This window comes from Nanorana parkeri, unplaced genomic scaffold (genome assembly GCF_000935625.1).
Source record: "Nanorana parkeri isolate BGI_ZX_2015 unplaced genomic scaffold, ASM93562v1 scaffold1415, whole genome shotgun sequence".
In the NCBI taxonomy this organism is placed as follows: Eukaryota; Metazoa; Chordata; class Amphibia; order Anura; family Dicroglossidae; genus Nanorana; species Nanorana parkeri.
This window is the reverse complement of record NW_017307683.1, coordinates 333721-345499: the sequence shown is the minus strand read 5'-3', so window position 1 is coordinate 345499 and position 11779 is coordinate 333721. Positions and strand designations below refer to the sequence as shown.

The 11779-nt window shown below is 40.1% G+C and overlaps 1 protein-coding gene across 1 annotated transcript in view; it reads left to right on the top strand.

Annotated features, from left to right (window-relative positions):
- FES (FES proto-oncogene, tyrosine kinase) overlaps positions 1–11779 on the top strand; it is an 80025-nt gene that overhangs the window by 15027 nt on the left and 53219 nt on the right. Inside the window, exons 3-6 of the mRNA XM_018569878.1 lie at positions 715–811; positions 4601–4784; positions 5336–5473; positions 9421–9540. Coding sequence (XP_018425380.1) covers positions 715–811; positions 4601–4784; positions 5336–5473; positions 9421–9540 — 539 coding nt within the window. The remainder of the gene's footprint in view (positions 1–714; positions 812–4600; positions 4785–5335; positions 5474–9420; positions 9541–11779) is intronic.

The following is an 11779-nucleotide window of genomic DNA, read 5'->3' as shown; positions in this document are numbered from 1 at the left end:
TTATTGTTAAATTCTGGCCACTCTGCTGCACAATGTTTGCAGTGTGACTGCTGCACCCTTTCCGGCCCATGCGTCCCAGGTTGTTAAGAGCCGGTGGGGAGGTATGTAAAAGCCATACATATTTCCCCACCCAGCTCTTAGCAACCGGGGATGCTCTGGCTGGTGTCACTGGTTGCCAGGAACTGGGAGGGATACCAGCCAAGGAGTCACCAGTTGCTTAGAGCTGGGTGGGAAGAAGCAGAGCCTGCAGAGGGTGGCATCGCTCTCATGTCTGGCGGCACTGTTTCCTCTACCCTACTCTCTACATATACAGTACATTAGCTCTTTGTGTTTAGCTGTTTGCCCAGAGTTACAGAATGTTTTATGCATTTAACAGAAATATATGCTATGCATGCATGTGATACATAGTAGCTAGTTCTCAGTGGTCCTAGACAGACTCAACAAATCTTTGGACCTAACAGAAATATGAAATCTTAATTCTAAATTTGACATTGCATTATGTATGTAATTTTACCATGTGTCAGTCATTTTATTGATTCATGGCATCCATGATGTTTTCTGATGACCTTATAGGTTGAAAAGGATGGACCTATGTCCTTATTCAACCTTACCAGCTACGTTACTATGTTACCTTGACTTAAACATTTAGGTATTTAGGTAGATGAAATATATTCCATGTATATGAAAAAAATTTTTTTTATCGTTACACATTAGACAACACAACAGGAGATAGAAAATCTGAAGAGTCAGTACCGCACTAAAGTAAAAGATACGTTACAAGCCAAAAGAAAGTACCTGGATGCAAGTAAAGGTGAGTGAAGTGCCTGTTGGGTACTGCACGTTTGAGTTGATATTTCTTGGTTATTTTACTAATTGTTCTCCCAGTAGCATCTCTATAATTGGCCCTTTACCTCTAATATTGTTTAAGGTACATCATTGTCATTGTGACATTCCAAATTATTTCATCTTACATAATACTTTTATCACTTTGATTTTGTTCAGATGTCCAGAACCCACTGAATTCAACCTTATATCTAGGGATCTTCAGATACCAAGTACCGCACTCGGTACAAGTACAGATACTTTTCCAGCTCCAAGACTAGACTAGAGAAAAATGCAAAAGTTAGGAGGCAGCTGTCATATTTAAGGAGCATACAGGGCTCCTGGGATTTGTCCATCCCTGTTTTAATGTATGATATGTTTTTTTTATAAATATATATTAGGGATGCGCCAATACCATTTTTTCAAGTACAAGTACTGATCAGTACTCACAGATACAAGTACTGATACATTTTTGTTTATTGTCATGTGACAGTTTTTCTAAAACAATACAGACTAATGATTTCAGGACAGTGGTGGAGCGCCAGAGCTACGTCCCAGCTGCAACTCTGATAGTTCTCGTTAAAATGCCAAGTATTGGCACTGGTATCTGAGCTGGCATCTGGACATCCCTACTTATAATTCTACCAAAGCCAGTATTTCATACTTTCCAGGCACCAGTTTCTCCTTCACATAGTCTATTTAAATTATCATAACCCCTGATATCTCTTTATTGCCTTTTCAATGTTCGTATATTTATTGTGATATTGTCCATATAGCATATTTTTATAATAGGGTGTATATAGCTTTTTGTGCTAAAGAAAGTATTGTCACAAACATTCTTTATTTCATTATTACAGAACTCAAGCTTTAATAATAAAAAATGTATACTTACATTGTTCCAGCTTGGCATAGTGTAAGTCACTTTCACTAAAAGCATGGTAAAACCTATTATTTCTAAATTTCTATAAAGGCCATTTTAATTTACTGTTATTATCAATTACCTTTCTGTGTCAATATTTAGTCTTCCGATTTTTAAAGCCGCATCAATTTAAAGAACCTTAGCTTCTTTGTAACCATAGGAACACAGAGGATGTTGGTTTGCATGTGGAAAGCGCTGAGAAATGTAATTTCCCACTCATCACGTCATTTGTTCACCGCTTTTAGTTTAATTTTTGTACTTGTGATTATAGCAGGCTGACCCCTCATTTATTAGTAGCAGTATTAGCACTAGCTGTAGGGAAGTAGAAAAATCCATGAGTCAATTTTAATAGCAACCGGTAAGACTCACAGGCTTCTGTAGGCCAGTTGTGGTGATTCGAAATAATTTCTTGTTCTGGTTGGAGCTGGCCTTTAAAAAATATACGTAAATGGAAGCATAGGAGAAAGACATAAGGATTTCTATATGCCTCTTCCTGCATATTAAAACACCAGATCCTTATCGTTAAAGCACAAACCTGCACAGAATGATAATGAGAACTCTCTGGGGTTTGAGGAAATGCATGCTAAAAATGCCAGCTTTTCTACCTTGTCTCCAAGGTGCATACTCATATTCCTGCAAATAGTAAAGTTCTTCAGAAGTCACTTAAGAATATGTTCTAACAATTTAGTTTTACCTCTTTCAGCTGTTACACTTTATATATTTTTCTAGGAGGTTTCTATCCTTTAATGTGTAACGTGGCATCCTGCCACCATTGCTGCACATCTGCAGTACATCTGGTGCAGTACAAGAGACTTTTTGCTGTGTGCTTACCAAGCGATAGCTCCACCGTCTAAATCTACCTTCTCCATTCTTGTGAACATCATATAAATCATAAGGTTCTTGACAGAAAAGTAGAATTGCTGTATTATCTGATTCAGAGAGGCCTAGGATGTGCTCCATTCTGCTCAATGCCTCTTATCAAGTCTGTCCGAACAATAAGGCACAGAGCTTCTTTCTCACACTTGCAAAAATCTCTACTACTGAGAGCTGTAAAGCTGAATTCCAGGCAAATATAAAGACTCAAATAAAGCTTAACTCTAGCCAAAATCATTTTTTTTTATTTTTGGATAGTGTTGAAGTGCTACAATTTATTTCTGTCTGTGACACCATCGGGTACAATTTCCCTCACTTATCCCTGTGACAGCTGTATAAGAAATGGGGGGATCGGTTGGCACTGGGACAGAAAGACACGGACAACAATAAAAAATACTGTCAAATTATCTAATTCTTCCCACTTTACTAAAAATACATTTTTGCTATTATCAGTGTTTCTATTCGAGACATTTCCCATAACTTCCTGTGCTGCCAAAAAGAGAGTGTAAATCTCCCCAATAGGGGCAAAAGAGGCAATAAAAACCTGACAGACTCTCCTAACCTTCCTGATCTATCCAAACCAAAATCACACTTCTTGGTTGGAGTTGGGCTGTCATGCAGCTCTGTATTCATTAATATATAATTAAAGGTAATATTCATTAATATATAAATAAGCATGCTTGAAAACTTTGGTCGATCGTACGATGTTCGCATGGTTGGTGGCGTTTCCGTCCGTCAAAAGTCGTACGATTAACACTGCGCATGCCCAAACGAAAATAATTGCGGTCAATTACCGCAAGTCGTCCAGGTGTTTTTTTTAACCTACCGCTGATTGAACCTTTCGATAATTGGGGCAGGATGGAGCCGTCATACGAAAATCGTACGACGGTTCGATCATCGGACGAAAAGTTTCGTCCGATAATCGTAAGGTGTATGGGCACCTTTAGAGATGAGCTCATCAGTCTACAGCTTCTCCTGGGGAGCATTTTTTAAGGTCTACTTCCACTTCAACAGCTTGTTGGCAGTAACCTAATTTGCTGCACACAATCAATATGTGGCTAATGAGCTGATGGGCAACACAGTTAAATCTCTCAGTAGCCAGAGATTTCATTGCTTGTTTAGCCCTAGCCTTCCAGACACAGTTGGGCATGATTTTATGATACAGAAACACACACAGATGTATAGATCCATAGTTCCTAAAATTATTTCACCTTTATAATTGTCCCTGTTGCTGTATATTGGTCATTGGAGTACATTTTTTTACTTAATTTACTCCACTAAATATATGAATATGCTTGACCTACTTATTAAAGCAAAGACCAATGCATAGTGAGTTTAGTTTTTTTTTTTTTTGTATAATATTTCTATATTGTTTCTATATATAACAATACAAACATATAAGCATGTAAACATCCTGTTAAAAGACTCTCCCAGGGAGAATTCCATTCAGAAACAGAAGAGAAAGATATTCATAACTTCTTCCTAAAACAGCCACCATAAATTTCCCTTCCCATTGGTATTTAAACCATTCTTCCCCCCTAGGGGTCTCAACTAAAAAAAAAGCAAGGAAAACTACAACCCAAAATCCCTCCCATCCCTAAACCACCCAAAAAAAAAAAAACAAGATGAATTGAAAAGAAGAAAAAAAAAGTCACAGTCTCATCTCCTCCTTCCCTCAATCCTCTCCCCTCCTCCAATGGCCATGCAAGTGAGCCTCACATTCCTGGTAAGCACATGGTAGTGATGTCAGACTCTATCCATGATTTCCATGTCACCATAAATTGTGGGTACCTGTCCTGGGATCGTGCTACTAACTCTTCAACCCTTCTTAAAACATAGTGAGTTTAGTTACCCATAGCAAGTCCATATTTTCTTTGGTTTAACTGTAGCTCTGGTTTACTGCACTTTAAAAATCACAGCCTACAGCTCCGTGCTTTCTTTTATGAAAAAACAGGTACATGTTATATGTGTTTTGGTCTTTTTCAGACAAGGATCGTGACAAAGCAAAGGAGAAATATGTGAAGAACACCTGGAAGCTCCACACACTCCACAATCAATATATCTTGGCCATCAAGGCAGCCAGACTGCACAACGAGCACCACCACACTTTGAGCCTGCCCAACCTGCATGAATCATTGCAGTGCCTCCATGAAAAGATGGTGGTGACCCTGTATGTGGAAACCAAAACAAAACTAACCCAAAGCATTTCTTTATAGCTAGAGTGATTTTATCTTATCACTCTGCAGACTAACTTATTCATGTTCTGTCTCTGGAATGTAAGGCAAACTTTGCCTTTTATGAAAATACCTTTGGATGTATAGATTAACTTTGTGCAAAACATTTTTTTGAAAGATATCAATCTATATAGGCATTAATGTCAGTGACTGCAGCTGAAGTATTGTATGCATTCGGCCCATTCACAATATCTCTAAGAAGTCATGAATGTGCCAGCTGTCAGGGAGGATGTAACTCCTGTGCACTTGCGCAGGAGTTGCATCGACAGTGGCCACCCAATGACGTTGCTAATTCCTGGAGTTCTTCTTTAAAGCTCTTTAACTGTTTGTTAAGAATATGCAAATTGTTCAATGTCCATATGGGAGGAGGTGCATTTTAATGTAATCTGGATGTACAGTATAGTGTAGCTTTGGGCACATATACTGTATGCACCCTGGTACAAAACAGCAGAAGTTGGCGTGTCTCACTTTATTTGTTTCTCTGCAGCAAAACCATTATGCAAGAATACCATGATATTACAAGTCTGGTGCAAGAGGAAATAGCAGCTGTTCACAAGGAAATAGTTAGTGCCATTTCAAGTATCAACCCTGCCAGAGAATATGAATATTTCATCCAGTTGAACAGGTACAAAGCTGAAGTATGCCATACGATTATAGAATGATTATAATGACTGACAACCAACTTTGCCTAATGTACCAGAGCTATTGGGTCAGCTTACAAAAACTGGAATGAGGAAAAGTGTAGCAGGACTGTTGCAGCTGCCGATAGGTTCCATCTTTCAAAAGTGGGAAATCTGGTTTAACAGCAACTGCTTCAGGTTTGCTCAAGTTCTCTTTGCTCCAGTTTTGTATAATTTAATGTCAGTTGGAACTCCTACAAGATTTTATTGGTTAGTATGTGACAAGTTTCCAAGGAAGCTGCTGTGTTACTGTGTGCAGATGGTGGTGTAAGTATGTTTTAAAGGAGAACTATGGGGTCAGGGCTTTTCCCCATAGTTCTCCTTAAGGTAACGGGAGGACACAAACTAGCGTCCTCCTGTTACCCTAAGTTCAGTATACCGCGAGCTACAGTTCGCGGTATACTGAGATGCCGCAGCCGGAGCGGATCCCGACATCCGCCCAGATGCGTGAGTGACAGAGAGGCAGAGCCAGCTGTACCCTCCCCCGTTTGTTCCGCCAGTCAGCGCAGAGAGCAGTGACAGGATCGAGAGGTGAGCGAACGCCGGTATATGTTCGCTCACCTTCCGATCTACTGAGCCGACCTGTGACAGTCTCATTGTCACAGGTCGGCTAGAACTATGAGGTGAGTGAAAAGCACTTACCTCATAGTTCTCCTTTAAGGCCCTTCTCACAGCTATGCAATATAATGTGGGCATTATTCTCACACAGGAACATACAATCACACAGGACCATACAGCTAGCTAAAACATATTCCATGGTAATTATAAAGAGCAGAGGCGTAACTACTGTAGAACCTTCAGGGCCCCAGTGCATGAAACCATGAATGCTCTCCCCCCCCCCCCCAACCGCCATGGCACCGCGTGGTTAACAGGAAGGCTGTCGAGGTTCCCAGCAAGAGCGGGACCTCGGGCAGCCGCTTGTTTAAAATTTTAGTGCAGTGTTCTGTCGAGAACACCCGACCCTGTATCTGTGCTTGCGTACAGACGGGATTACCGAGGAAACCGACATTTACTGTATTTACAAAGTATTCGTTTCTAATGGTTAACTGTGACCGTTAATAATATACCGTCCATGGCAGTGAATGATGGGTGGCATATTATTAACGGTCACAATTAACAATTTAAACTAAATAGTTTCTCAATAAATCCCGATTCCTTCAATAATACCGGTCTGAGGTCGGCAAATTCGACTACATCGGCGTTCTCGACAGAACACCGGTATCTGCGTTTAGTATCGAGGCATTTTCACGAGTGTGAGTACTCGTGAAAATGCCCAGTATTAACACTGGTGTATCCCTACTTAAAAACATAATGCATTGCTGGGACTTGTACTCCTACATAGTTGGAGCTATTCTACATTGCTGTATAATCATCATACATCAATGCAGAATACCACCAGCTATGGTGGACTACAAGTCCCAGCAATACATTATATTAAAAGTCAGGTATGCAGAATACCAATACACCAGCATCCCCGCCCCACTATAATGCATTGCTGGGACTTGTAGTCCTACAAAATTGGAGCTATTCTGCTTTGCTGTATAATCATCATACAGCAATACATTATAATAGAAGTCAGCACTACAGAATCCCTCTGTCTGAGTAAGATAAATTAAAAAATCATACGCAATACATCTCTGCAATACAGGCAACCTTCGCTCTCCAGCTGTGCTGAAACTACAAATCCCATCATGCTTCTGACTATGCTTCTGACTCTGGAAGTCATGACTTGCAATGCCTTATGGGATTTGTAGTTTCAGCACAGCTGGAGAGCCGAGGTTGCCTACCCCTGCCCTATACATACTTTTAAAAACATTACAAGTACAGAAAAATACCAGTTTATCTGCCAGAAATCCAGTGTGCTCGTAATTTCCTGTTCAATTTGCATTTGGTGCACTAAAATTCTAACTCTGCCTAGTTCTTTCCTGTTTGACTATTGGACACTTCTGCCTTCTGTTAAAAGGATGAGGAGATGGGAAGGCATTCTGTAGTCCACAAGCAGAGAGTTGGGCAGGGTTTACAACACTGCTTTGATATAAGTGTGGAGCAATGTGTTTTAATCTCAAGTGGGAAGTTAGGAGCACGCTGGATTTCTGGCATATTAACAGGTATTTTCCTGTATGTGCAGTGTTTTTAAAGCGATGAACCATGGCATAATGTGCATATTTGGCAAAGATGTGTTGCATATGTTTTATTATTTATTTATTTTTGTCCAATCATACTCTTTAAAGAGACCCTGTCACTTGTGAATGAGATCACATGCATGTAAATATTCAGCATGCATTCATATATTTTTTTGTTAAAAAAAAAGAACCCACTGGTTCAGTCACAGGGATCTTCAGACTCATTTAAAAATATCTTGATTGGGATTACTTCCTTTGTCCTATACAAAAGGAACAAGCTACCAGTCTGCATGTGACCAAGGAAGTCACCACAGGGTAGATGTTATAGAGATCAAACACAGACAGTTCTCTATCTTTTATCTAACTGAATCTCAGTTACTGAATGCAGTAACATGAACACAAGCGTCCAATCACATGTAGCAGTAATGCATTTTGTTGATTATAGCTTCTTTACACAAGTTTACTTTACCATACTAAAAGGTCCAATTCACTTCTAATGAACGTGTTCTCCACTTAACTCTGCAACCTCAGTGCCTGCAGCCTGTCACGTTAAATACACCCTGTCACCAACCTAAAAGATTACAGGTAAAAGAAGAAAAATAATCAAGTAATTTGAATGCTTACATCCAGCAATTTTCCTTTCATTTAATTATTTCTATTGACGTGCAATTTTCCTCTAATCTTGCTAGCAAATGTGACTGTTTCACAAGAACTAATTCCCTAGCCAGGGCCGTCTTTAATGCTGATTGGACCCTGGGCAAACATTTTCTTGGGCCCCCCACTCCTACCCACACTGACCCCTAATCAACCCGCCCCCCACAAAACACCCCCCTACCATGCAATTTCGAGCATGCCTACGCCTAACGACAGGGGCGGAGCAACACTATGCAATACCGATCACACAGTAAACAGAAGAGTGGCGGTATCTTTTGCGTGCTCAAGGGCAGGGCCGGTGCAAGAATTATTGTGTACACAGGTGTAGGTGCATATTTCTGCTGTCAGTGCTGAAAGGCAAGGCCAGTGGTAGGAGTTTTGCAGCACAGGACCTGCTTTGGGCCCAATAACAATGATTGGGCCCTAGGCAGCTGCCCCCTTTGCCCTGCGTTAAAGATGGCCCTGTCCCTAGCACAACCCTCTCCTTGCATGTCATAGCCCTCTCCTCTTTTTGGAGTATCTGGCTACTGTCTGTGCTGGCCAAACTCTTTTGCCCCTCCCCTAACCTACTTTTTATGTATCTGCCAGAGGAGGAGCAAAGGAGAATACTTTAGATAGAGTGTCACTTGAGTGACAGTTCTGAGTCTGCTGGGGTTGAAAACATCCCATTCAAGATCGCCCAGCAGCAGTCTCAGGGCTTTTGGATGTACAAATAAGGGAGGCTGTTACAGGTAAATAACATGCCTAAAATACGTTAATTGCACATTAACAGGGTTATTCACTAAAGGGTGAAGAGTTTGGAGAAGGCCGGAGAAGTGAACAATCTAGGACAACATAGCTGAACTGGAAAGTGAGCTGAATTGGAGAATGTTTCCAAATCAGCCATGTTGTCCTAGACTGTTCACTACTCCTGCCTCCTCCAAACTCTTCACCTTTTTGTAAATAACCTTGTTAGTCATATAGTGTTGAAATTAATGGTCTGCCACTTGGGTATTTTTAAGCTAATTGATGAATAAATAAGACCAGGCTGGGATCAGGACAGGTCATGGGGAAATATGTTGAACTCACTGTTGGCACTTTTGAAGTTCATATTTATCATCAATTATGTTATCTAGGTCAACAGCGAGCATGCCACCTATTGTAAGCTTTGACACAAGCTTACTGGAAGAAGCAGACAACCTTGAGGAAGAGGAATTTCAACTGAATGACCTGACGATAGAGAATGTGCAGCATACGTATGTATGGATGGATTTGTATAGGAGTGGCAGGGTGTGTGAAGAAGTAATGCTCAAGCTATTTTAGTAGAACTTGTCTAGCAATGCTATGTGGGAATTTGCAGAAAAAGTACAGGTGAAAGCTGTATGAAATACTTCTGAAATAAGTATTTAATAGTAGTAAATGAAACACAACAGGACTTGCTGATCATTCTTGAATTTGTTTGCACTTAACATGTCAACTGGCCGTGTGGGGAACAACATGACGTTCACCCAGCTAGACTTGCAAAACAACAACATTTCATTTTTGACGGTGTAATTTGCATCAAAGTTGGTGAAAACTTAGATTATGAATTGTAAAGGAGACCCAGTATTTGCTGTTTGATTATTTCCATCTATTAGAATATAATCTGGGGGTCATTAGAGGCATGCAAGGCACAAGGTGACAACCCACAATGATTTTACAGACAGAATTATATACACCTTAGAGTAGCACTGAAAGCCTGTGGATATCCAGAGTGGGCCTTTATTAAAATTGCAGGAACATCCAGCAAGATCCTCGGACAAACACAGGATAGAACAGAAAAGCAGAAATAACATAGCCATCCCATATGTGGCTGGTGTGTACGGAAGAGCCCTGCGATCATGCCAACAAAAAAAAAAATGAAACATAATTCTGTGTTTAAAAGTCAGAATTCTGAGTTTCCAACTCAGAATTGTAAAAACTGAATTCTGATATTAAAAGTCAGAATTCTGAGTTTGAAAGTCGGAATTCTGACTTTTGATCTCAGAGTTCTGTTTTTTAAATTCTGAGTTTGAATCTCAGAATTCTGACTTGTAAACACAGAATTATGTTTCATTTTTTTTTTTTGCATGGCCCGAGGGCTCTTTCGTAAGTGTGGTCAAAATACTTAAGGTGTAAAAAATGCCATCTTTGTGAAATTGGAACAAAATAAAAATGGGGCAGAGGGTTTGGGGCTGTAACCCCATCTATTAGCAGTTTACAGTGCTGTATAATGTCAGTCAATGTAATTACATCCTTCCTCTATAAGCTGCATGGTTAGTAACAGTCATACTTATATGTATGTACTTAGCTAACACCTAATTCCTATGCATGAAATTATGGTAAATAGATTAAATCACCTGGACTACCCACAATGCTAAAGGTTTAGCTATCAACACATGATCTGAAGAATTCCAGCTGTGTTTGATTTATGACCAGATCGTATCTCATGGTCTGAATGACGGAAAACATTTTTAGACACATTTGCATTAATAGAACAAATAGGCTGTTCACATTGCAAGGGACTTTTCCCTTAGCTTGGTGAATGGGGTGAAACTCTGCTGACTTCCATCATCCAATCACGTGCAAGCAATAATACTGTTTTTTGTTTTATTTTCCTTCCAAGTGAGTGGGCGTTCTTATCAAAGTGAATTATCACAACGTCCCCCAAGCTATAGGAACATTCTCTTACAAAGTAAAAATTCCCTTGCACAGTGAACAGCTTATTTGCCTTTAGTAAATCTACCCCAGTAAATTAGTACTGCTCATCTAAAAGTATGCAGTTCATTTGAAAAATTGATCTGACAAGTTAAGAATTATTAATCACGTGGCATAAAAGCTTTGATGTCAGTAAAGCATTAATCACATTTCTAGGCAAGCAGAGAAATGCATAGCTGAAATACATATATGTAAACTGTTTACATTGCCAAAGGATTTGTATTTCTCTACATTTAAACTTGAAATGTACACACGTTGGTTACACTGCACACCCAGGCAGGTGACACTTTTATCTGATTCAGCTATGTAGCTTTGTGTGTCACCTGTCCTCCTCCATCCTGCTCACTGCCCAGTTAAAGTGGTAGCAAACTGCCAAACTAAAAGTTACATTTGTTTGCAGTGTGCCTGCTGCACGCTTTACGGCCAGAGAGTCCTAGGTTGCTAAGAGCTGGGCAGAGAGATGTGTAAGGGCCATACACATCTCCCCGCCCAGCTCTTAGCAACCTGGGACGCTCTTACCGGTGTCCCACTGAGCTTCGGCTGGATGTTGGCCACATTAAGGAATGCTGGTGATGTAGAAATGCTGAACCAGAAAGTAAGAGTGAGTTACCTCGCTGTGCGATGCTGCAAAGGTGTGTAAATCGCAAGAGTAGTCAAGCAAAATTACAAATCCTCTGGCAAAGAAAACAACAAATATATGTTTTTCAACATAGCCATATACATATACAGTGTGTGTTATGTATGTATATATATATATAT